This window comes from Hypanus sabinus, chromosome 4 (genome assembly GCF_030144855.1).
Source record: "Hypanus sabinus isolate sHypSab1 chromosome 4, sHypSab1.hap1, whole genome shotgun sequence".
Classification (NCBI taxonomy): Eukaryota; Metazoa; Chordata; class Chondrichthyes; order Myliobatiformes; family Dasyatidae; genus Hypanus; species Hypanus sabinus.
This window is the reverse complement of record NC_082709.1, coordinates 75,173,783-75,198,888: the sequence shown is the minus strand read 5'-3', so window position 1 is coordinate 75,198,888 and position 25,106 is coordinate 75,173,783. Positions and strand designations below refer to the sequence as shown.

The following is a 25,106-nucleotide window of genomic DNA, read 5'->3' as shown; positions in this document are numbered from 1 at the left end:
GGACACGGCATCTGTCATTGGATATGACTGCTCCAGTAGCAGCGAAGGACAAACTATTGCTGACAGGAGGCAAAGAGTGGGGATAAAGGGGGCCTATTCTGGTTGGCTGCTGGTGACGAGTGGTGCTCGGCAGGGGTCGGTGTTGGGACTGCTTCTTTTCACGTCTCGTGTCAATGATTTGAATGACAGAATTAATGGCTTTGTGGTCAACTTAATGGATGATACAAAGACAGGTGTGGGTGCAGGTAGTGTTGAGGAAGCAGGAGTCTGCAGAGGGACTTAGAGAACGGGCAAAGAAATGGAAGATTGAATACAGTGTAGGAAAGTGTATGTTGTGCTCTCTGGTAGAAGGCATAAAGATGTTGACCACTTTTTAAATGGGGAGCAAATTCATAAATTAAATGTACCAAGGGACTTGGTGGTCTCATGCAGGATTCCTTAAAGGTTAATTTGCAAGCTGGTGATAAAGAAGGCAAATGCAATGTTAGCATTTATTACAAGATGACAAATAGAATATATAAAAGCAAGGACGCAATGCTGAGGTTTTTTAAGGCATTGATCAGACCACACTTGGAGTATTGTGAGCATTCTTGGGCCCTTTTATCTAAGAAAGACACTGGAGAGGAGAGGGTCCAAAGAAGGTTCACAAAAATGCTCCCGAGAATGAAAGGGTTAACATATGAAGAGTGTTTGATGGCGCTGAACCTGTACATGCTGGAGTTTAGAAGAATTGGGGGGGGGGGGGGGGGGGAGAATCTCAGTGAGACCTATTGAAAATTGAAAGGCGTACATAGACAATATGCGGAGGATATTTCTTATAGTGGGTGAATCTAGGACTAGTGAGCACAGCCTCAGAATGGAGAGATGTCCCTACAGAACAGAAATGAGGAGGAATTTCTTTAGCCAGAAGGTGGTGCATCTGTGGAATTCATTGCCACGGAAGGCTGTGGAGGCCGAGTCACTGGGTGTACTTAAAGAGGAGTTGATAGGTACTTGATTAGGAAGGGTGTCAAAGGTTATGGGGAAAAGGCAGAAGAATGGGGTTGAGAAGAATAACAGATCAGCCAAGAGTGGAACAGGCTCAGTGGGGCAAATGGCCCAATTCTGCTCCTTTGTCTTATGGTCTTATTAAAATGCATGGACTCCATGGCAACCAGGTCATTTAGGTTCAGAATTGCCACCATAGAAAACAGGGATGTAGTGGTTGATGGATCTTATTCTGGCTGGAGATCAGTTACTAGTGGTGTTCCACAGGGAAACATTAATGGACAGGTTAGTAAATTTGCAGGTGCTACCAGGTTGTTGATATTGTGGATAGTTTTGAAGATTGACAAAGAATACAGTAGGACAGTGATCCATTGCAGATCTGGGTGCAGAAAGGGAAGATGAAGTTTACCCTGGCTAAATGTGAGGTGATGCACTTTGGGAGATCAAACACAAAGAGACCGTACACATTCAATGGGAGGACCCTTAAAACATGTTAATGTACATAGGAATCTATGAGTCCAAGTCCACAGCTCCTTGAAATTGAGTGCACAGGGTGACAGGGTAGTAAAGAAGGCAAATGGCATGCTTGCCTACATTAGTCAAAGCACTGAGTTCAAAATTGGGTTGTTTTCTTGAGTAACAGGGGTTTGGAGGTTTATGAAAGGCACAGAAAGAATAGACAGCTGATATCTTTATCTCAGGATTTAAATGTCTAATACAGAGGGTATGCATTTAAAGTGATAGTGGGAATGTTCAAAGGAGTTGTGCAGAGCAAGTTGTCTTTTATTTCCGCAGAGAGTAGCAAGAGCCTCGAGTGTGGTTGGTTTTGAAGGAAGATATGACACAGGTTCTTAAGAGGCTCTTAGAAAGGCACACAAATATGGAGAAAATTGAGGGATATGGACCATATGCAGACAGAAGGAATTAGTTTAATTTGGAGTCATTAGCTTAAATAGTTTAGCATAAATTGTGGGCCAAAGGGTGTGTTCTTGTTCTGTGCTGTTCTACCTTCTACAACTATTCCATTTATTTGGACAATGTCTTGTGTCCCTTGTAAATGGAATTGTGCATTGGAGGCCACAAGTGGATTAGACAGTCATCTCCTTAGGATATCCTGGAGAAGGCCCTGTAAGGCAAGAAGATGGTGAATCCTGTTAGGTGGTTCCCCAAGCAGACCAACAAAGCTAATCAGCAGAATGCCTGGTGACCAAAGCTCTCACACAAGGGCCTTCACAGTCCAATGTTTCCTCCACAGCTATGCCATCAATCCCACTGTGTACTGCTCCTGAGGTGACCGTAGCAGGGGTAAGGCTGCCAGTCATCCATCTCTCACTGGCCTGCAAAGTGATACAGCGGTCTTATATCAAGCGTCATCCCCAACAACTACAGAATGCGGCTGACCACCTCAGAACATCCAGGGCACAGAGGAGGAGTGAAAAGACCAAAGCAAATCCAAAGTCTATCTTACACTCATCCCTGATGGCTTTACCTGTGTGGATTCCCAAGGGGTCAAAGTTCTCCATGTTGCACACAGTCACACAGTTGTCAGCAGCATCTCGGACCACCTCATACTCCACCTCTTTCCAGCCCAGCAGCGACTGCTCCACCAGGATCTGGTTGGTCATTGCCAAAGCCTGGTGAAAGAAAACTGCCATTAGAAGACATAGAGTAACAGAGCAAAGTCACGGGTCCTTGCCAACCACAGTACTCACCCAGCTAGTTCCAATCTGCTGTGTTTGGCCCATATTCCCTAAGCCCCACCACCAAAGAACCTCTCCAGGTAATTATTAAATGATGCTATTGTCCCTGCCTCAACCACTTCCTCTGGCAGTCTTCTCCATATACTCACCAACCCTGGCATGAAAAAAGTTGCCATTCAGGTCCCTTTTAAATCTGACCCCTCTCATCCTAAATTCACGGCCCCTAATTTCTATCTACATTCCCCTCGAGAAATTATTGTTACCGCTCACCTTAGCCATGCCTCTCATAATTTTAAACATTTCTATAAGGTCACCCTTCATTTTTTTATATTTCAAGGAATAAAGACCTAGCTTTCCAGCCTCAGTGTCTTATCTGTGGGTCTGGAGCCACAAACAAATCAGATGGGGCACTAACATCACTTCTGTAAAAGGGTGTCAGCGAATGTGATGGCCCTCGATGTCAGTCAATCGTTTCTCTCTCACCATCACCACTCTTTATTCCAGATTCAATCAATTAACTTGAATTTTCATTCCAAGATTCGATCTCATTTCCTTGATGGATCAGTCCAGAATTATAGATCGTAGAGCAGTACAGACCTTTTGGCCCACGATGTTGTGTTTACCTCTTAATCTACTCTAAAATCAGTCTAGCCATGTGCCTATCTAAGATTCTCTTAAATGTCATCAACGTACCTGTTTCTACCTCACCTCTGGCAGTGCATTTCATACACCCACAACTCTCAGTGTAAAAATAACTACTTCTGATACCCTGCCTATACTTTACTCCAATCACCTTAGAAGTATTCCCTGTCATGTTAGCCATTGCAACCCTGGGAAAAAGGCTCTGGATGCCCACCTTATCATGTTATACACCTTTATCAAGTCACCTCTCATCCTCCTTTGCTCCAAAGATAAAAGCCCTAGCGCATTCAAGACTGCACTCATTCATCCTGTCTGTGCCCCTCATAAGTTTATCCACCTCCAAAAGATCACCTGAAAGTCTCCTATGCTCCAAGGAAAACAGGCTGAACCTCCTCAATCTCTCTCCATAATTCAGTCTCAGTCAGCTTAAGCTTGATGTTGGAGAAGTTCTAGAATTAATTGGCAGAATGAACTGTCAACTGAGCAGATAAAGACAGCATGGATTTGTGAAAGAACAAGATTGTACACCAAACGATAGTTTTTTTTTGTTGTGTGTGTTGCTCTGGATTTCCAGTATCTGCCAACCTTCTCATGTTTTTGATGGATGACAGAGGGGAGTGGTAAGGGAGACGTGGACTTGAAAAGGCTTGTGATAAGATGTCAAATAATAAGCTCATCATCAAGACTGAAGCACGTGGAATAAAAGGGTTTAGAGCAAAATAGATAGTAGACTGGCTTCAGAAAAAGAAACAAAAAAGATATTAAAGGTGTACAGTAATTATTCCCATTCATAGATGCCGCCTGACCTGCTGAGTTCCTCGAGTATTTTGTGTGTGTTACTCTAAAAAGCTGTGAAAGGTCACTTTCAAACTGGAGGAGAGACTATGGTGGAGTTTCCCCAGGGATTACTACTTGCCTTAATATATTAACAACTTAAAGAGTCCAGAGGGCACTGAACAAATTTCCAACTCAGTAGCTGTCACCTACACCTAGGGGTGTAGTGAGCTGTAAGGGGATCATAGAAAGGATGGTGGAATGATGCTGGACTGAAAAGACAAAATACAGTAGAGATCATTGTTCTGAATGATGCACAAGAACTAAGAGATTTGGGATATATGTACACAGTTCATTTAACCTGACTGTGCAAGTAAAGGCATGTACTTGCTGAAGTTTAGAACAATAAGGCAGGATCTCATTGAAACTTTGAAAGCCCTAGGCAGAGTCGATGTGGACAGGATGTTTCCTCTAGTGAGGGAGTCCAGGACCAGAGGGCACACCCTCAGTATACAAGGGCATCCCATCACAACAGAGAAGAGGAGGAATTTCTTTAGCCAGAGTATGGTGAATCTGTGAGTTCATTGCCACAGGCAGCTGTGGAGGCCAAGTCATTGGGTTTATTTAAACCAGAGGTTGAGAGGGTATTGATTAGTAAGGCAGGAGAATGGGGTAGAGAGGAATAATAAACCAGCCATGATGGAATGGCAGAGCAGACCCTATGATCTGAATGGCCTAATTTTTTCCTATGTCTTATGATGTTTAAATAGCACGTGGCAGCCTAGGCTTCATAAATGGGAGCGGGAACCACAATAGCCAAGGGGTTCACAATGATTTTTTAAAAAACTGGTGTAGCTATATCAGGAGTATTATGGCCATTTCTAGTTGCTATACACAAAGGACTTTAGCGTTGAAGTGGAATGTTTCAAGAAGCTGGGGTTATACTCCATGACACAGAGGAAATTGCAAGGGGATCTAAGGTGATGAACAGTATGGATAAAAACAGCAAAAGAGATCTGGATAATTCTCTAAAATGGAAGAATTTATAGTGCTTTTGGCACAGGGCGAGGATCAGCACAGTCTGCAGTATTCTTGCACAAAGCCCAGCACAGAATTGATGGGTTGAATGCTCACCCAATTTCATGATTCTCCAGAAGCTTGCTAATACATGGAATTAAATCAGAATCAGGTTTAATATCATTGGCACATGTCATGAAATATGTTGTTTTGTGGGCAGCAGTACACTAAAGTACATAATTAAAATGCTATAGATCACAATATGAAATACTGTGTATATATAAAAAACATATATACAGTATATATAAATAAAAGTACATAGTGCTAAAAAAGAGCAAAAACAAAATAGTCAGGTAGTGTTATTGGGTACATTGTCCATTCAGAATCTGATCACAGACAGGAAAAAGCTGTTCATGAAATGTTAAATATTTATCTTCAGGCTCCTGTGCCACCCACTTGATGGGAGCAATGGGAAGAGGGCATGTCTTGAATGATAGGATCTTTAATGATGGATGCCATCTTTTTGAGGCACCGCCTTTTGAAGGTGTCCTCATTGCTGGGGAGGCTATAGTCCATGATGGCACTGGCTGAGTTTACAACTTTCTGCAGTGCATTTTGAACCTAAGCACTCCATATCAGGCAGTGATGCAACCAGTTAGAATACTCTCCACGATACAGCTGTAGAAACTTGCAAACTCCTTTAGTGACATATCAAGTCTCCTCAAGCTCAGAGTGACATATAGCCACTGTTGTGCCTTCTTTGTAATAGCATCAATATGTTGGATCCAGGGTAGAGATTCAGAGATGTTTTTATATATGTTTATTTTATTTCGAGGTACAGCACGTCACAGAACCTTCCAACCAAACAAGCCGCATCTCCCCACAACCCACCTATTTAAACCTAGCCTAACTGCAAGGCAATTTATGATGACCAATTAATTTTTTAATTGGTATATCCTTGGACTGTGGGAAGAAACCAGAGCACCCAGAGGAAACCTATGTGCTCACAAGGAAGACTTATAAACTCTTTACGGCCACCATCAGAAATGAACTCTGAACTCAACAAAGCAAGTTGTAATAACATCACACTAACCACTACGCTACTATGGCACCATAAGTTCAAGATGTTCCAACTGTAACCTGCTATCTATGCACAAAAAATAACAACCATGAGAAAGGGGCCATTTCTTAGTATATTAAGAGCTTAGGCATGGATATTCTCCAACCTCCCAGAGGTTGGTACCCTTGTGATTATCACTACCAATTACTGACATGTAGATATTTGATTCAGAAGGGAAATGGAGCCTCTGGGAAAGGGTTATAACATGTTCCAAGAAGGATCTGGGAAACATTAGTTTTCTTGTGAGAATGCAGAGAGTAAAGGCATGTAATATAATTATATATTGTATGAAAAGCTCATTAGCTCTAACAACTTTTACTAAGCCCAATAGCAATAAAGCAGGATAAACAGCAATTTCAAGTTTGATAGCATACTTCAGTTAAAAACATTGTCAAAGCTGCAAGAGATCACATTACGCTTCCATAATCTCAGCAAGGATTTGGCTCCTGATTGTGCCCCCCCACCCCCCCACTTTCTACTTCAGTCTCAGCTTGGCAACCAAAATAAATTAGTCAGTTGTAACGTTGACACTCAGGAACTTGAAACTGCTTGTCCCTCAGTGAAGACTGGTGTGTGTTCTCTTGCAGGTTGGTCAGTGTCAAGGAAGGCAAATGTAATGTTCGCATTCATTTTGAGAGGACTAGAATATAGGAGCAAAAAATGTAACATTGAGGCTTTAAAAGACATTGGTCAGACTGCACTTGGAGTATTGTGAGCAATTTTGGGCACCTTATCTCAGAAAAAATATGATTGTATTGGAGAGGATGCAGAGGAAGTTCACAAGAAAGATTCCGGCAATAAACGGGTTAATGTATGAGGAGCATTTGATGGTTCTGGGCCTGTACTCACTGGAGTTTAGAAGAATGAGAGAGGATCTTATTGAAACCTATCGAATATTGAAAAGCCTAGCTAGAGTGGATGTAGGGAGGATGTTCCCTACAGTGGGGAAGTCTAGGAATAGAGGGCACCGCCTCAGAATAGAGAGACAACCATTTAAAACGGAGATGAAGAGTAATTCTTTAGCCAGATGGTGGTAAGTCTGTGGAATTCATTGCCACAGATAGCTGTAGAAGCCAAGTCATTTGTGTATATTTCAAGCAGAGGTCGATATGTTCTTCATTAGTAAGAATGTCAAAGATATGAGGAGAAGGCAGGAGAACGGGATTGAGAGGGATAATAAATCAGCCATGAACGCATAATTTTGCTCCCATGTCTTATGGTCTTCCCCTTGCTGAGTCCACAAGCAATTCCTCAGTCTTTCTGAAACTGAGTGCACACTTGTTCTCACAGCACCACTTAACCAACTGATTTATCTCACTCTTGTACGCCTCTTCGTCATCATATAACATTCTGCCTACAACAGCAGTGACATTAGCAAATTTATAGATGGCATTTCAGCTGTGTCTTGCCACACAGTCAGGGGTGTAAAGACAGTAGAACAGTGGGCTAAACATGCATACTTGAGATGCACCAGTGCTGATTGTCAGCAAGGAACATAGAAAATCTACAGCACAATACAGGCCCTTCGGCCCACAAAATTGTGATGGACATTAGAGATTAGAGATTACTAGAGGTTACTAGAGGTTAGAGGTTACCCATAGCCCTCTATTTTTCTAAGCTCCATGTATCTATCCAAAGTTATCTTAAAAGACCCTATCGTACCCGCCTCCACCACCGTTGCTGACAGCCCATTCCATGCACTCACCACTCTCTGCATAAAAAACTTACCCCTGACATCTCCCCTGTACCTACTCCCCAACACCTTAAACTCATGCCCTGTTGTGGCAGCCATTTCAGCCCTGGGAAAAAGCCTCTGACTATCCACACGATCAATGCCTCTCATCATCTTATACACCTCTATCAGGTCACCTCTCATTCTCTTTCGCTCCAAGGAGAAAAGGCCGAGTTCACTCAACCTGTTTTCATAAACCATACTCCCCAATCCAGCAACATCCTCGTAAATCTCCTCTGCACCCTTTCTATGGCTTCCACATCCTCCCTGTAGTGAGGCGACCGGAACTGAGCACAGTACTCTAAGTGGGGTCTGACCAGGGTCCTATATAGCTGCAACATTACCTCTCAGCTTCTAAATTCAATTCCACGATTGATGAAGGCCAATACACTGTACACCTTCTTAACCACAGAAATCAACCTGCACAGCTGCTTTAACTGTCCTGTGGACTCAGACCCCAAGATCCCTCTGATCCTCCACACTGTCAAGAGTCTTACCATTAATACTATATTCTGCCATCATATTTGACCTACCAAAATGAACCACTTCACAGTTATCTGGGTTGATCTCCATCTGCCACTTCTCAGCCCAGTTTTGTATCCTATCAATGTCCTGCTGTAACCCCTGACAGCCCTCCACACTATCCACAACACCCCCAACCTTTGTGGCATCAGCAAACTTACTAACCCATCCTTCCACTTCCTCATCCGGGTCATTTATAAAAATCACAAAGAGTAAGGGTCCCAGAACAGATCCCTGAGGCACACCACTGGTCACCGAACCCCATGCAGAATATGACCCATCTACAACCATTCTTTGCCTTCTGTGGGCAAGCCAGTTCTGGATCCACTATGCAATGTACCCTTGGATCCCATGCCTCCTTACTTTCTCAATAAGCCTTGCATGGGGTACCTTGTCAAATGCCTTGCTGAAATCCATATACACTACATCTACTGCTCTTCCTTCATCAATGTGTTTAGTCACATCCTCAAAAAATACAATCAGGTTTGTAAGGCACGACCTGCCCTTGACAAAGCCATGCTGACTATTCCTAATCAGATTATACCTCTCCAAATGTTCTTAAATCCTGCCTCTCAGGATCTTCTCCATCAATTTACCAACCACTGAAGTAAGACTCACTGTTCTATAATCTTCTGGGCTATCCCTACTCCCTTTCTTGAATAAAGGACAACATCTGCAACCCTCCAATCCTCTGGAAACTCTCCTGTCTCCATTGATGATGCAAAGATCATCACCAGAGACTCAGCAATCTCCTCCCTCGCCTGAGGTACATCTCATCCGGTCCCAGAGCCTTGTCCAACTTGATGCTTTCCAAAAGCTCCAGCACATCCTCTTTCTTAATATCTACATGCTCAAGCTTTTCAGTCCACTGCAAGTCATCACTACAATCACCAAGATCCTTTTCCATGGTGAATACTGAAGTATTCATTAAGTACCTCTGCTATTTCCTCCAGTTCCATACACACTTTCCCACTGTCACACTTGATAGGTCCTATTCTTTCACGTCTTACCCTCTTGCTCTTCACATACTTGTAGAATGCCTTGGGGTTTTCCTTAATCCTGTCAACCAAGGCCTTCTCATGGCCCCTTCTGGCTCTCCTAATTTCCTTCTTAGCCTTATAATCTTCTAGATCTCTAACATTACCTAGCTCTCTGAATCTTTCACGAGCTTCTCCTTTCTTCTTGAAAGATTTACTACAGCCTTTGTACACCACGGTTCCTGTACCCTACCATAACTTCCCTGTCTCATTGGAATGTACCTATACATAACTCCACACATATATCCCCTGAACATTTGCCACATTTCTTCTGTACCTTTCCCTGAGAACATCTGTTCTCAATTTAAGTTTCCAAATTCCTGCCTGATAGCTTCATAATTCCCCTTACTCCAGTTAAACGCTTTTCTAACTTTTCTGTTTCTATCTCTCTCCAATGCCATTGTAAAACAGATAGAATTATGATCATTATCTCTAAAATGCTCTCCCACTGAGAGATCTGACATCTAACTAGGTTCATTTCCCAATATCAAATCAAGTACAGTCTCTCCTCTTGTAGGCTTATCCACATATTGTGTCAGGAAACCTTCCTGAACACACCTAACAAATTCCATCTGACCCCTTGCTCTAGAGAGATGCCAATCAATATTTGGGAAATTAAAATCTCCCACCACAGCAACTCTCTTATTATTACACCTTTCCAGGATCTGTTTCCTTATTTGCTCCTCGATACCCCTTTACTATTGGGCTGCATCTACTGCAGACCTACCATGGTTTTAGGCAATTTGCAGCGGGTCCAGGATCTTGCATAGGCAAGAGTTGATTCTAGCCATGACCAACCCTGCTCTTCTTGGGCACTGGTATGGCTGGTACCCTTTTGAAGCAGGTGGGAACTTCTGACTGCAGCAGTGAGAGATTGAAGGTGTCCTTGAATAATCCAACCAGTTGGTTGGCACAGTCTTTCAGAGCCCTACCAGGTATACCCTCTTGAAAGATGCTCTGATGTTGGCCTCCAAGACCGAGATCACAGCGTCAATAGATGCTGCAGGGATTGGGACAGGTGTAGCTTTATTCTCCCTTTCAAAGCATGCATAAAAGGCATTGAGCTCATCTGGGAATGAATCATCACAGCCATTCATGATGATAGGTTTTGCCTTGTATAGCCAGCAAGCACTGCCAGAACTGACAAGCATCCAATTCCTTCTCTAACTTCACACAGTTGTTTTCTCGCTCTTAAAGTAGCACTCCGGAAGTCGGACCTGGGTTTCTTGTACAGTCCTGGATCCATGAATGCCACAGATCTAGCCCTCAGCAGACTATGAATCTCCTGGTTCGGACTCAGCTTTTGGTTGGGTATGTCTGGAACGTTCTCGAAAATACAGATTCATCCACAAAGGTCTTGATCGAATCAATGACAACTATGATTCAAAGATTCAAAGACAAGTCCCTGAATATTGTCTAGTCCACTGACTCAAAGCAGTCCTGTAAGTGCTCAACTTCCCTTCTTGGCCCTCATGACTGGTGCTGCAGTGTTTAGTGTCTGCTGATACACCAGGAGTGAAAGACATTAAAGAGGCAGAAGAGAGGAGCTGGCCAGAATCGATTGGAAGGGGATACCAGCAGGGAAATGGCAGAGCAGCAATGGTTGGAGCTTCTGGGAACAGCCTCCACCCATTAACCCACCCCATCAAACCCCAGCACCACTATTTTATCATTTCCTGTTTGATTCACCTTATGTACAGATACTCCTGTACCTAGCATCACATTATCTACATACAATCAGCCTGTTTATATAGGCTAATATTATGTATTTATATTAATTCTGCTTTTTTATGCTACATCAGATCCTGAGTAACAATCATTTTGTTCTCCTTTACATGTGTATGTTTGTGAAAGCAAAATAAACAATGTTGAATCCTGTATAACATTAATATTCAGTCTGCACAAAGAAGCCTAAAATAAAGCTTTCAATTAAGTGCGGTCATACCAATATTGCTCAGGTCCATGGTACATCAACAGTGTATCAGAAATATCTCCAGATGGTTGGGCCGTTCACTGTTGCTACAACTTTATGCTAACTACAAAATTGCTGTTATGTGATGCAGAGGGAAATATATACTCAGCGGCCACTTTATTGGCTACACCTGTACACCTACTCATTAATGTAAATATCTAATCAGCCAATCACGTGGCAGCAACTCAATGCATAAAAGCATGCAGACATGGTCAAGAGGTTCAGTTGTTGTTCAGACTAAATACTAGAATAGGGAAGAAATGTGATCTAAGTGATTTTGACTATGGAATGCTTGTTGGTGCCAGATGGGGTGGTTTGAGTATTCTCAGAAATTGTTGAGCTCCTGGGATTTTTGTGCACAACGCTCACTGGAGTTTATAGAGAATGGTGTGATAAACAAAAAAAAAAATCCAGTGAGCAGCATTTCTGTGGGTGAAAATGCCTTGGAAGTCAAAGGAGTATGGCCAGACTGGCTCAAGCTGACCAAAAAGGTGACTGTAACTCAAATAACCACATTTTACAACAGTGGTATGCAGATGAGTATCTCTGAACTTTGAAGTGGTTGGGCCACAGCAGCAGAAGACCATGAACATACACTCAGTGGCCACCATTCGGTACAGGGGGCACCAAGTGTAATTAAGGATATAGGTTGCTTGTGCTGGATACAAGTTGGCAAAGGCTAACTTCATCGCTAACCAAATTGATGGGAAGACTATCAGCTTGAATAATTAATAGCACAATTAGTTGAGCAAAATTAGCAGTTCAGGAACTTGTCTCCCCTGTGCTCATTTGCACACTAAAACCAGCACAGAACCCACAAAAAGTCTGCAAATCCAAATGATTAATGTTAGTCATGCAATAAACTAGTTAGTTTCACCTAAACTGCGTTATTCTGCTGTTTTCTATAGCAAACAAGTTATGGCTCCTTAAACTGACTGATGTATGGGCATGATTATGATATGTCCACAGGATATACAACAGCATAGCTTAGCACACAAGAACAGGTCCTTCGGCCCACAATGTCATGCCAGTTTAATTAAACTAATAACTAAACACCTACTAAACTATTCCCTTCTGCCGATATAATATAAATATCCCTCCCTTCTCAGGATGTTCATGTGCCTTTCTAAGAGTATCTTAAACACCTCTAGTACACGTGCTTCCAACATTCCCCCCCTCCCCCCCAGCAGAGCATACCAACCACTCTGTGGTAAAAAAAAATTGCCTCACACATCTCCTTTGAGCTTGTCCCCTCTCACCTTAAATGTGTGCTCTATAGTGTTAGACATTTCTACACTAGGAAAAAGATACCAGCTGTCAATCTGTAACCCTCATGATTTCATAAACTCCCATCAGATCTTCTCACAGCCCCCACCACATCAGCCAAAACGACCCCTTTATTCAACCTCTCCTCCTAGCACATGCACAATGGACTCAACGTGCAGTCAGCAACATCCTAAACAAAACCCACCACAATAGACAACTACAGCTCAAGCCAGAGATAACACCGCCAGTGACACACATACAATGCAGTCCACAACACTCGCTCTGAAACACAGCAGTGCACAGACTCACTGTCTCACATACAATGAGGAAATGCTACTTACTTTACTGGCAATTTCGGTAAGTTTTTCTTTGTCGTTGCACAGACCAGAACCAAGGCCACCAAGTGCATAGGCAGATCTCACCATGACAGGATATCCAATCTTCTCTGCTGCTTGGAAGGCGTCCTCCAGCTGTAGGTTCAGAAAGCTGTTAGTCTGGCTGGAATGGATACAACTCACCAAGTGTACATCCTCAGAATCAGTCTAAAAGTCAAGCCTTACCAACTGACAGTTTGGGTTCAACATTAAATCGATAGAAATACAGGCCATTTACTGGCACTACCATTGTCACTGCACCATGCCTCAAATCACAGAGCGGTTACTGTGAAAGATTTGTTAGTGGTGGGGGTGGCACTGTAATACAGCTAGTGAAGCTGCTGCCCCACAGCTCCAAGTTTAATGCTGACCTGCACTGCTACATTCGTGAAGTTTCCAGACTCCCTGGGCTTTGGCTGCATTCTCCAGTAGCCACATACATCCCTACGAGTCAGATTTACACAGCGCAGAAACAGGCACTTGAACCCACTCCATCCAGGCCAGCCTTTTCGCCCATCTACATTTCCCTCAGCAGTTCTGTGGTATTCTGTGCCTTGTAAGGGGAAAGTGCACAGTAAATGGCAGGACCAAAAGGAGCTTTAATGTACTGGGGGGGTGGGTTTAGGGTCTTGGACTTCTGTACTTCTCTATGGACATGCAGCCCAAGATTCTTCATGGGGTCCAAGTCCATGCCTCCCTGAAAGCGACATGCTTGCATTCATTAGCTGCGGCACTGAGCATACAAATCAGAAAGTCTTTGCTAGGTCACAATTTGTGTGCAGTTCTGGTTGCCCCATTACAGAAAGGATGTGGAGGCTTTGGAGAAGGTGCAGAAGATGCTCACCAATATGTGGCCTGAATAACAGAGTATTAGCAGTCAGGAGAGATCAGACAAACTATTTTCTTTAGAGCGTTGGATGCATATATACAGTAAGATGTGTCAAATATGAGATGACATGCCTCCAAGAGGATGGGGGAGGCTAAAGGGAGGTGGTGGAAGCAGATACAATAGTTCTGTTTAACTGGGATTTAGACAAGCACATGAAACTGCAGGAAAGGTTAGAGAGTCACTCCATGCAGAAACAGGCCACCCAGCCTAAATGGCCAATGCAACAAACACTCCCATGTAAGCTAAACCCCTTTTGTCCGTGTTTGGTCCATACCACTCAATACCTTCCCTGTCGGTGTGCCTGGCCAAATACCTTTTAAATGTTGTTACCTGCCTCTGGCAGCTCATGGCATATCCTGACCACCCTTTGGTTGAAACATTGCCCCTGAGGTTCCTACTAAATCTTTCTCCTGTTTGCTAAACTTACGACCTCTAGCTCTTGATAGTGCAGAAGGTTACAACAGGATATTACAGAGCTGGGCTGAGAAGTAGCCGATGGAGCTCAACCTGTGAGGTGATTCACTCTGAAAGGTCAAATTTGAAGGGAAAATACAGGGTTAATGGCAGGATTCTAGGCTGTGTGGAGCAACAGAGGGATCTGTAGATCCTTCAAGATTGCCATAGGTTGATAGGGTGGTTAAGAAGGCATATGGCCTTCATTAGTGAGAGGTTTGAGTTCAAGAGCTACAAGGTAGTATTACAGCTCCAGGAAACCTTGATTAGACCACACTTGGAATACTGTGTTCAATTCTAGTAACCTCCTGATAGGAAGGATGTAGATTTAGCAAGGGTGCAGAGGTGTTTTAACAGGATGCTGCCTGTTTTAATTGGAGAGCATGTCTAATGGGGATAGGCTGAGTAAGCTAGGGCTTTTCTCTTTGGAGTAAAATATGTATGAGAGGTGACCTGATAGAGGTGTAAAAGACGATAAGAGGGGCATAGCAACACACACAAAATGCTGGAGGAAAGCAGGCCAGGCAGCATCTATGGTAAAGATTGCAGTCAATGTTTCAGGCCAAAACCCTTCGGCAGGACTGGAGAAAAAAAGCTGAGGAGTAGATTTAAAAGGTGGGAGGGAGAAAAAAAAGAGAAAAACAGGGGCTGGGGGGGGGTGAAGTAAAGAGCTGGGAAGTTGATTGGTGACAGAAGACAATGAAAAAAAGAAAAGGGGGGAGGAGCACAAGAGGGAGGCAATGGGTGGGTAAGGAGATAAGGTGAGAGATGGAAAAGGAGATGGGAAATGGTGAAGGAGAGGAGGGTGGGGGACACTACCAGAAGTTTGAGAAATCGATGTTCATGCCGGCTACCCAGACAGAATATAAGGTGTTGTTCCTCCAACCTAAGTGTGGTCTTATCCTGACAATGGAGGAGGCCATGGATAGACATATTGGAATGGGAATGGGAAGTGGAATTAAAATGGGTGGCTACTGGGAGATCCCACTTGTTCTGGCAGATGGAGCATAGATGCTTGGCGAAGCAGTCTCGCAATCTACGTCATATACAAGGGGCCACACCAGGTGCACCGGATACAGTAAATGACCCCCAAAAGACTCAGAGGTTAAGTGTTGCCTCACCTGGAAGGACTATTTGGGGCCCTGAAAGGTATTGAGGGACAAGGGATGGGGCAGGTGTAGCACTTGTTCCGCCTGCAAGTATAAGTGCCAGGAGGGAGATCAGTGGGGAGGGACGAATAGACAAGGGAGTCACGTAAGGAGCGATCCCTGTGGAAAGCAGGAAGTGGTGGGGGGGTGGGGAAGGGAAAGGTTTGCTTGGTGGTGAGATCCCATTGGAGATGGTGGAAGTTTCAGAGAATTATATGCTGGACATGGAGGCTGGTGGATTGGTAGGCGAGGACAAGAGAAGCCCCATCTCTGGTAGGGTAGTGGGAGGATGGGGTAAGAGAAAACGTGCATGAAACTGAAGAGATGCAGTTGAGGGCAGCTTTGATGGTAGAGGAAGAGAAGCCCTTTCTTTGAAAATTGAGGACACCTCCTTTGCTCTACAAAGCAGATGTGGTGGAGACAGAGGAATTGAAAGAAGTGGAATGCATTTTTACAAGTAGCAGGGCAGAAAGAGGTATAGTCCAGGTAACTGTGAGAGTCCTTTGGTTTATAATAGGCATCAGTGGATAAGCTGTCTCCAGAGATAGAGACAGTGAGATCGAAAGAGGGAAGAGTTGTTGGAAATGGACCAGGTAAATTTGAGGGCAGGGTGGAAGCTGGAGGAAAAGTGGATGAAGTCGACAAGTTCAGCATGGGTGCAGGGAGCAGCACCAATGCAGCCATCGATGTAGCATAGGAGAAGTACTATTGTAGGCTTGGAACGTAGACTGTCCCACATAGCCGATAAACAGGCAGCACAGCTGGGACCCATGCAAGTGCCCATGGCTGCACCTTTTGTTTGAAGGAAGTGAGAGGAGCCAAAGGAGAAATTATTGAGAGTGAAGACAAGTTTTGCTGGACGGAGAAGAGTGGTGGTGGAGAGGAACTGGTTAGGTCAGGTGTCCAGAAAGAAATGGAGAGCTTTGAGGCTTTCCTGGTGGGTGATGGAGGTGCGTAGGGACTGGACATCCATAGTAAAAAGAAGATGGGGGCCAGGGAACCTTCAGGTTTCACCCGTCACCTTGTGTTTCTCTCTCCCCTCCCCCCCACCTTTAAAATCTACTCCTCAGCTATTTTTTTCCTCCAGTCCTGACCAAGGGATTTGGCCTGACATGTCAACTCTATTCTTTTCCAAAGATGCTTCCTGGCCTGCTGAGTTCCTCCAGCATTTTACATGTGTTACTTGGATTTCCAGCATCTACGGATTTTCTCTTGTTTGAAAAAAGGGCATAGACTAAGTGGATTGCCAGAGATTTTTCCCAGGGCGAAAATGGCTAATATCAGAGGGCATATTGTTAAGGTGATTAGAGGAAAGCATAGGGGGAAATCAGAGGCAAGTTCCTTACACAGAGAATTGTGAGTGTCCAAACTTTTTAATAATTCATACCCTCAAATCCGAGCAGCATCCTGGTAAACCTCTTCTGCACCCTCTCCACAGTCTCCACATCCTTCCTATAATGGTGTGACCAGAACCATACGCAACATTCCAAGTTAATATAGCTGCTGCACGACTTCCTTTGCAGATACTAAACACCCCCCACAAATGAAGGCAAGCTGCCAAGACTGAAAAGCAGGAGGTTACAGATAATGATATTCTATGTGTGACAAGCTTTCCAAATCCCTTCTTTACCACTTCAGCTCACGTAGCCTCTTTCAGAGAACCCAATATCTCTCTGTAATTCAGTGCTGTTAAGGGGCCTACCATTAACTATATACTTTCTCCTGTTATTTGACCCCCCAAAATGCAACACCTCACTTGCCCAGATTACGCTCCATCTGCCACTTTTCTGCCCATATCTGTAACCAACCTACTGTTTATCCAGCTCTGTCATTGGATAATCCATAAATATTGTCCACCAATCTCAGTCCCATCCACCAGCTTGATAATCTACCCATCAATATTTTCATCAAAATCATTGGTATGTGCATAATCACAAACAAAGGTCCTGGCACTAATCCTTATGAAACACCAACAGTCATGGACCTCCAGCCAAAATAACAGCCTTCTACCTCTACTCTTCTATGAGCAAGCCAGTTCAGATATCATACTTGCAATTCACCAGGAATACTCTGTACCTTTGTCTTTTGAATCAACCCTCCATGAGGGACTATCTCTATACTCAATTACTGGGTACATCTCAACCAAGTACCTCCCCCAGCCTCCTCCATTCCAAGTACAACAAACACAGCCTGTCCAGTCTCTCCTCACAACGGAAACATTCCACACCAGCCAACTCCCAGGTGAAACACTGTAGGAACTCAGCAAGTCAGTCAGCAACTACGGAGGGAAATGGACAGCCGATGTTTCAGTCAAGATCCTTCATCTGGACTGGAAGATTAGAGGGGAGGTGACTAGTCTAAAATGTTCAGAGCGAAGGGCTGGCAGCTGATAGGAGGAACCAGGTGAGAGGGGGAGATAAGCAGTTGAGGAAAGGGGGGAGGAGAGTGGAAATGATGTCAGAAACTGAGAGGTAACAAGTAGACTTCAAATTGTCACCTGCCACTTGTAGAGAGTTGTGAATAGTGGTTAAAAATCAGGCCACTGCAGAACTCTACACAAACTCACCAAAAGTATGTGGCTGATTCTGTGTGATAACAACGTACACTCAGCCAGGATGTGTTACCTGCAACCAGGACTGTCCAGTCCTACAGTGACCACCTGCAGTTCCAATCAATGGCCGTTCTGGACTGTCCCGTGAAATCCAGGACAGTGAACAGCAGGATCTGGGCTGACACATCTCCTTCAGAATGGAAAGTGTCATTTAGCTTTGGGTAACCAGAATGAATGAACAAGACATTCATCACAGAACCTCCTGCTCAGGAGGTTACAATAACTCCGTCAACACCTCCACGGGGTCGGTCCCGTCAGGGGCCTCTCCAGCATGCTCTTCATTAGGTAGGAGAGACACCGAGTTAAAGGGGATTCCTTTCCAGGAAGAGAAGAGAAAACAACCCCAAGAACAAACACATCGGCCATTCAGTGCCCGTGCAGGATTCAAAGTGATGACCAATACAACAGGGCAATAAACGGCAATGGACAGATGGGCTAAAGATGAGATAGAAAAGACAGGGAGGGATTTCCATCTGCTTCTCACCGTCTCAACTGCAAAGCTCGGAGCTATTTTCTCATTTATTTCTAGCAGTTTGTCCGCAAACAGCTGCCTGTCCTCGGTGGCCATGACGGAGGTGATGGGGGTTCCCAGCACTTTGACACCATACTTGTCCAGCACCCCCTGTTTGTACAGTTCCACACCTGCCATAAGGAAGACAGTTCACATTAACCACTTATAGCAGAATCACCTCAGCCCACGCTGACCACTTAGGGCACTCACAGTCTACCAACAATGTGTTAAAAGTAATGCAGCCTAAAAGATCATAGAGTTGTACAGCACTCAGCCCACTGTGCCCATACTGGCCCATGGATACCGATCCACCTTGAACCCAGCCCACTGTGCCCAAACTGGCCCGTGGGTACCTATCCACCTTGAACCCAGCCCACTGTGCCCAAACTGGCCCGTGGGTACCGATCCACCTTGAACCCAGCCCACTGTGCCCATACTGGCCCGTGGGTACCTATCCACCTTGAACCCAGCCCACTGTGCCCATACTGCCCGTGGGTACCTATCCACCTTGAACCCAGCCCACTGTGCCCATACTGGCCCGTGGGTACCTATCCACCTTGAACCCAGCCCACTGTGCCCATACTGGCCCGTGGGTACCTATCCACCTTGAACCCAGCCCACTGTGCCCATACTGGCCCGTGGGTACCTATCCACCTTGAACCCAGCCCACTGTGCCCATACCGGCCCGTGGGTACCTATCCATCTTGAACCCAGCCCACTGTGCCCATATCGGCCCGTGGGTACCTATCCACCTTGAACCCAGCCCACTGTGCCCATACTGGCCCGTGGGTACTAATCCACCTTGAACCCAGCCCACTGTGCCCATACTGGCCCGTGGGTACCTATCCACCTTGAACCCAGCCCACTGTGCCCATACTGGCCCGTGGATACCTATCCACCTTGAACCCAGCCCACTGTGCCCATACTGGCCTGTGGGTACCGATCCACCTTGAACCCAGCCCACTGTGCCCATACCGGCCCGTGGGTACCTATCCACCTTGAACCCAGCCCACTGTGCCCATACCGGCCCGTGGGTACCTATCCACCTTGAACCCAGCCCACTGTGCCCATATCGGCCCGTGGGTACCTATCCACCTTGAACCCAGCCCACTGTGCCCAAACTGGCCCGTGGATACCGATCCACCTTGAACCCAGCCCACTGTGCCCATATCGGCCTGTGGGTACCTATCCACCTTGAACCCAGCCCACTGTGCCCATACTGGCCCGTGGGTACCTATCCACCTTGAACCCAGCCCACTGTGCCCATACTGGCCCGTGGGTACCTATCCACCTTGAACCCAGCCCACTGTGCCCATACCGGCCCGTGGATACCGATCCACCTTGAACCCAGCCCACTGTGCCCATACCGGCCCGTGGATACCGATCCACCTTGAACCCAGCCCACTGTGCCATTACCGGCCAGTGGGTACCTATCCACCTTGAACCCAGCCCACTGTGCCCATACTGGCCCGTGGGTACCTATCCACCTTGAACCCAGCCCACTGTGCCCATACCGGCCCGTGGGTACCTATCCACCTTGAACCCAGCCCACTGTGCCCATACTGGCCCGTGGGTACCTATCCACCTTGAACCCAGCCCACTGTGCCCATACCGGCCCGTGGGTACAAATCCACCTTGAACCCGGCCCACTGTGCTCATTCTGGCCCATGGGTACCTATCCACCTTAAACCCATCTCCCAGCACCTAGCTGTGGAAGGGGCAGCAATGCAAGGGTTAAGCATACAGTGTGCAGTCATCCCAGGCAAGAAAGGTCTTTAAAGAGCATAGCATCCCTTTATACAGCAGGGGACTGGAGCCATTTGTCAAATGGAGAGAAGACAAAAATGTAACAGAAGGATTCAAGGAACACAAATCAACTGAGGGACAATTATTTTACTAACTTGCAAGTATTCTTTGGTTGTTAGATTGTGTTGTTTCGTAGCTCCAGAAATTAGTCGAAAGAAAAACACAGAGAATCAGGAAATCTGTGCCTACTTCATTTTTACTTTGGTTTTTGTTTAGTGAGGCATGCACTAATGATGTGGTGGTAGAATGACGTAGGCCATTCACGTACTTTTACATATAACTGGCAAAGAATGCTTAACCAAACAATACATTTACAACATTACACAGATATTATTAAAATATTAAATACACACAGCTTGTAATTTCTATTGACTTTTAACACCTGTGTTGTGACTAGCGATTGATCTTGCAAGTAATGGATTTGAACATACTGTACAGTTTACCAAATGGTCAATATTCATAACTGCTGGTAAATAACGTATAAACGTGGCATTTCTCTGTTCAAGCTTCTGAACAATCAGGTGATATGGGCCATGTAGTTCTTGTGCACAAGTAAATAAAGTGTGATTGAGGAACAAGTGCGAGCTTTCAGAGTCAAGTTAATCAGCATCATGTTTGTTATCCTTCTATGCCCAACTGATTCAAGTGCTCATAATGACATTTCCTAAATGCAGTTAGAGACCCAGGTTCAACCACTCTCTCCAGCGGTCACTAGTCTTTGGTTGACGGTGGTACACCTCGTATGCCCTCTAAATTTTTTCTTCCTTACCCTGAATCTATGTCCTCTAATATATCTACTTCTGACACAGGGAAAAGGTCCCTTGTCCTTACCCATTGTAATTTTACAAGCTTCAACCACGCCCCCTTAAACCTTCTCTGATCCAAGAAGAACAGGCTCACCCCTTCCAGCCTACCCTCATAACTGAGCAGTTCCAATCCAGGCACATCCTGCTGAATTTTCCCTGTACTCTCACAAACTTTCCTATGGCTCCATGTAGATGTGCTCAATGATGAAGAGGGCTTTACCTTTGATGGACTGGGCCATATCCACTAATTTTGTAGGCTTTTCCATTCAAAGGTAATGGTGTTTCCATAACAGTTCATGATGCAACCAGTCAATATACACACTACTACACATCTATATTCGCTTGTCAAAATTTTAGATGACAAGTTTCTAAGAAAGTAGAAGCACTGCCATGCTTTCTTCATAATGCCATTTATGTTCAGAACCCAGGACAGATCCTCCAAAATGATAACACTGAGGAATTTAAAGTTGCTGACCAGCTCCACCTCTGATCCTCCGATGAGGACTGGCTCATGGATCGCTGGTTTCCTCCTCCTGAAGTCAATTATCAGCTTCCTGTTCTTGCTGGCATGGAGCGAGAGTCATTGTTGTGGCTCAGCTCAGCCAGATTTTCAATCTCTTTCCTGAATGCTGATTCAGTCAACAACAGTGGTGTCATCAGCAAACTTAAAAATGACATTAGAGCTGTGCTTAGCCTCACGGTCATAAGGGTAAAGCAAGTAGAGCAGAGGGTTAAGCACACAGCCTTGTGGTGCCCCAGTGCCGATGGAAGTCATGGACAGGGTGTCATTGCCAATCCAATCTGACTGGGGTCTGCAAGTAGGGAAATCAAGGATCCAGTTGCAAAGAGGTATTGAGGCCAAGGTATTGAGTTATTTTTGGTTAGCTTTGAGGGGATGATGGTATTGAGTGCTGAGCCATGGTCGATAATGAACATCATGATGTATGCATCTTCACTGTCTGAGTCTCCAGAGTTGAGTGAAGGGCCAATGGTGATCTGTTGTGACAGTAGGCAAATTGGAGCAGATGCGAGTCGCTTCTCAGGCAGGAGTTGATATGTTTCATCACCAACCTCTCAAAACACTTCAACACTGTGGATGTAAGTGCTACTGAATGATAGTCATTTGAGGCAAGTTACCTCATTCTTCTTAGGCACCAACTGCTTGAAGCAGTTGGGTACCTCAGATTGCCAAAGTGAGAGATTAAAGATACCAGTGGATACTCCAGCTAGTTGATCAACACAGGTCTTTAGTACTTGGCTAGGTACCTCTTCTGGGCCCAGTGCTTTCCATGGGTTCACCCTCCTGAAAGATGCTCTCACATTGGCATCAGAGACTGAAGTCACAGGGTCATCAGGGGCTGTGGGAGTTTGTGAAGTTACCTCCATGCTTTGATGGTCCAAGTGAGCAAAGAACGCATTGAGCTCATCAGCAACATATTCATACTTTGATAATAAATTTATTTTGACTTTGAAATCATCTTCCTTGAGCATCCATCCCCTGCCAACTGAGCTTAAACCTTCCCCGACCGTACTAACAAAACTCCTCACAAGGACGTTCGTTCCACTCAGGGTAAGGTGGCCCCGACACATGCCTCTCACACACAGTAGTTCACCACTCCACACTGGTCCACTTCAGACACTTGATTGTATTAAGTTCAAATAAGATCCACGAGTTTCCATGGAGTGTCCCTAACCTGCACCCTGGCCCCAGAATTGCAGCAGCAGCATGTAGATTCAAACCCTGTCAGACTCAGGAGAGTGCAGAAGGCAGAGAAAAACAGGTCTGGCTTCTATTCAACCGGACAAGAGGCCCAGCTGCCTGCAACACTGGACTTTCCACTTTATCCTGATCACAAGTGGTGTGGAGGCCTTTAAAATTCAATTTGTCGCTGCTGTGCCCAAGGAGACAACAGTTACATTACACACTAGCTACAGCTTCCAATGTTATGCCTCAATCGAGATAACCTAGGCAGCCGTTTCAGCAGAAATAACCTCGGAATGAACTGGTTAGACTCCCTCCTCCCGCTCCAGTTTGTAATAATCCCAGCTGAAACAGTGAACATCTTCAAACATTGGCTGAAAGTGAATTGACACCTCAGTGTTAAGTTACCTGCTCAGTGTTTAAATGATCTATCGTGTTAAATTACCTTCACAGTCTAGTCTTGATCAGCTACTTCCCTTCAACCATTCATTTCTTGAACAATCCTAATTGCCGCAGCTTAGTAACAGTATAATAACTATGCACCACAATGGACTTCTTCTGTTTTAATTGTGTTCTTTCTGTAAAAAGTTAATTAAATGTATGCTTAATTTATGATTTTCTTGTGAATGCTGCTTATATGATGCTGTGTGCTTGTGATGCAGCCACAGGTAAGTGCCCACATGTACTTACTCATGCAGATGACTACAAACTCAACTTTGATACATGTGGAGCAGTCACTCATAGATAAGTGAGGCTCAGACAGGGGAGGGAAGAGGAGAGGGAATATGCTTGTCCACAGAAACCAGACAAATGCAATAAATAATGCTGAGCCTGCAAACAACTTACCGCAGTTCAGGGCGGTCTGCCCTCCCATGGATAGCAGTATCCCATCTGGCTTCTCGGTTTTAATAATATCAGTCACAAACTCCGGGGTGACAGGTAAGAAATAAACAGTGTCTGCCTGCTTTGTTCCCACTTCGTTCGTCTGCACCGATGCAATGTTCGGGTTCATTAATACAGTTTTGATATTTTCTTCCTGTAAAAGACAGCCAAAGACGTGGTCAGTAAGGGAAGGATTGCAAAAGAAGGTAGATGACAGGGAAAATATTGAAAAGCAAAATTGAACAAACAGGTATCATGAGTCGCATAGCTTGAAGAGTGTGTATTTTAATGCTAGGAGTATTATGGGTAAAGAAGATGAACTTAGAGCATGGATCAGTACATGGAACTATGATGTTGTAGCCATTACTGAAACTTGGTTGTGAAAGGGGTAGGAATGGGTGATTAGTGTACCAGGTTTTCAAAGTTTTCGAACAAGATAGAAGAGGAGGTAAAATGGGGGATGGAATTGCACTTCTAATCAGGGACAATATCACAGCCACGCTCAGGGGAAACGCAATGGTGAGGTCAGATATTGAGTACATTTGGGTAGAACTCAGGAATAGGAAGGGTGTAATCACACTAATGGGGTTGTACTACAGACACCCTAATAGCCACTGAGGACACTAATAGACACTGAGGAACAGATTAAGAAAATTAGTAAAAACAATAGAGTTGGTGTCATGGGGGGATTTCAACTTCCCTAATATAAACTGGGGCCTTCTCAGTGCAAGAGCTTTAAATGGAGTTGAATTTGTTAAGTGTATCCAGGAAGGTTTTTCTTAAAATCAATATGCGAACAGTCCAACAAGAGGAAGGGCTGTACCGGATCTGGTTGGGTAATGAGCTTGGCCAGGTGACTGACCTTTCAGTGGGTGAGCAGTTAGGGAACAGTGAACAGAACTCCTTAGCTTTCAGGACAACTATAGATAAGGATAGGTATGGGCTTTGTGGGAGAGTCTTAAATTGGAATAGGACAAGCTACGAGCACATTAGGCAGGAACTAAGAAGCATTAATTGGCAAGTCCACATCAGACATGTGGAAGGTATTTATAGATCAATTGCAGAGTACAAGAAAGGTACGCTCCTGGGTTAGGAGGAAGGATAGAGATGGAAAGATAAGAGAACCTTGCATGTCCAGAGAGGTGATGTATTTAA

At 44.8% G+C, this 25,106-nt stretch overlaps 1 protein-coding gene across 1 annotated transcript in view; it reads right to left on the bottom strand.

The window, feature by feature from the left end:
• The window catches only part of cps1 (carbamoyl-phosphate synthase 1, mitochondrial), a 171,062-nt gene that overhangs the window by 80,839 nt on the left and 65,117 nt on the right, over positions 1-25,106 (bottom strand). Inside the window, exons 14-17 of the mRNA XM_059967443.1 lie at positions 23,916-24,105; positions 18,729-18,886; positions 13,111-13,239; positions 2,477-2,621 (exon numbers count right to left, since the gene is read on the bottom strand). Of these exons, the coding sequence (XP_059823426.1) occupies positions 2,477-2,621; positions 13,111-13,239; positions 18,729-18,886; positions 23,916-24,105 (622 nt within the window). The remainder of the gene's footprint in view (positions 1-2,476; positions 2,622-13,110; positions 13,240-18,728; positions 18,887-23,915; positions 24,106-25,106) is intronic.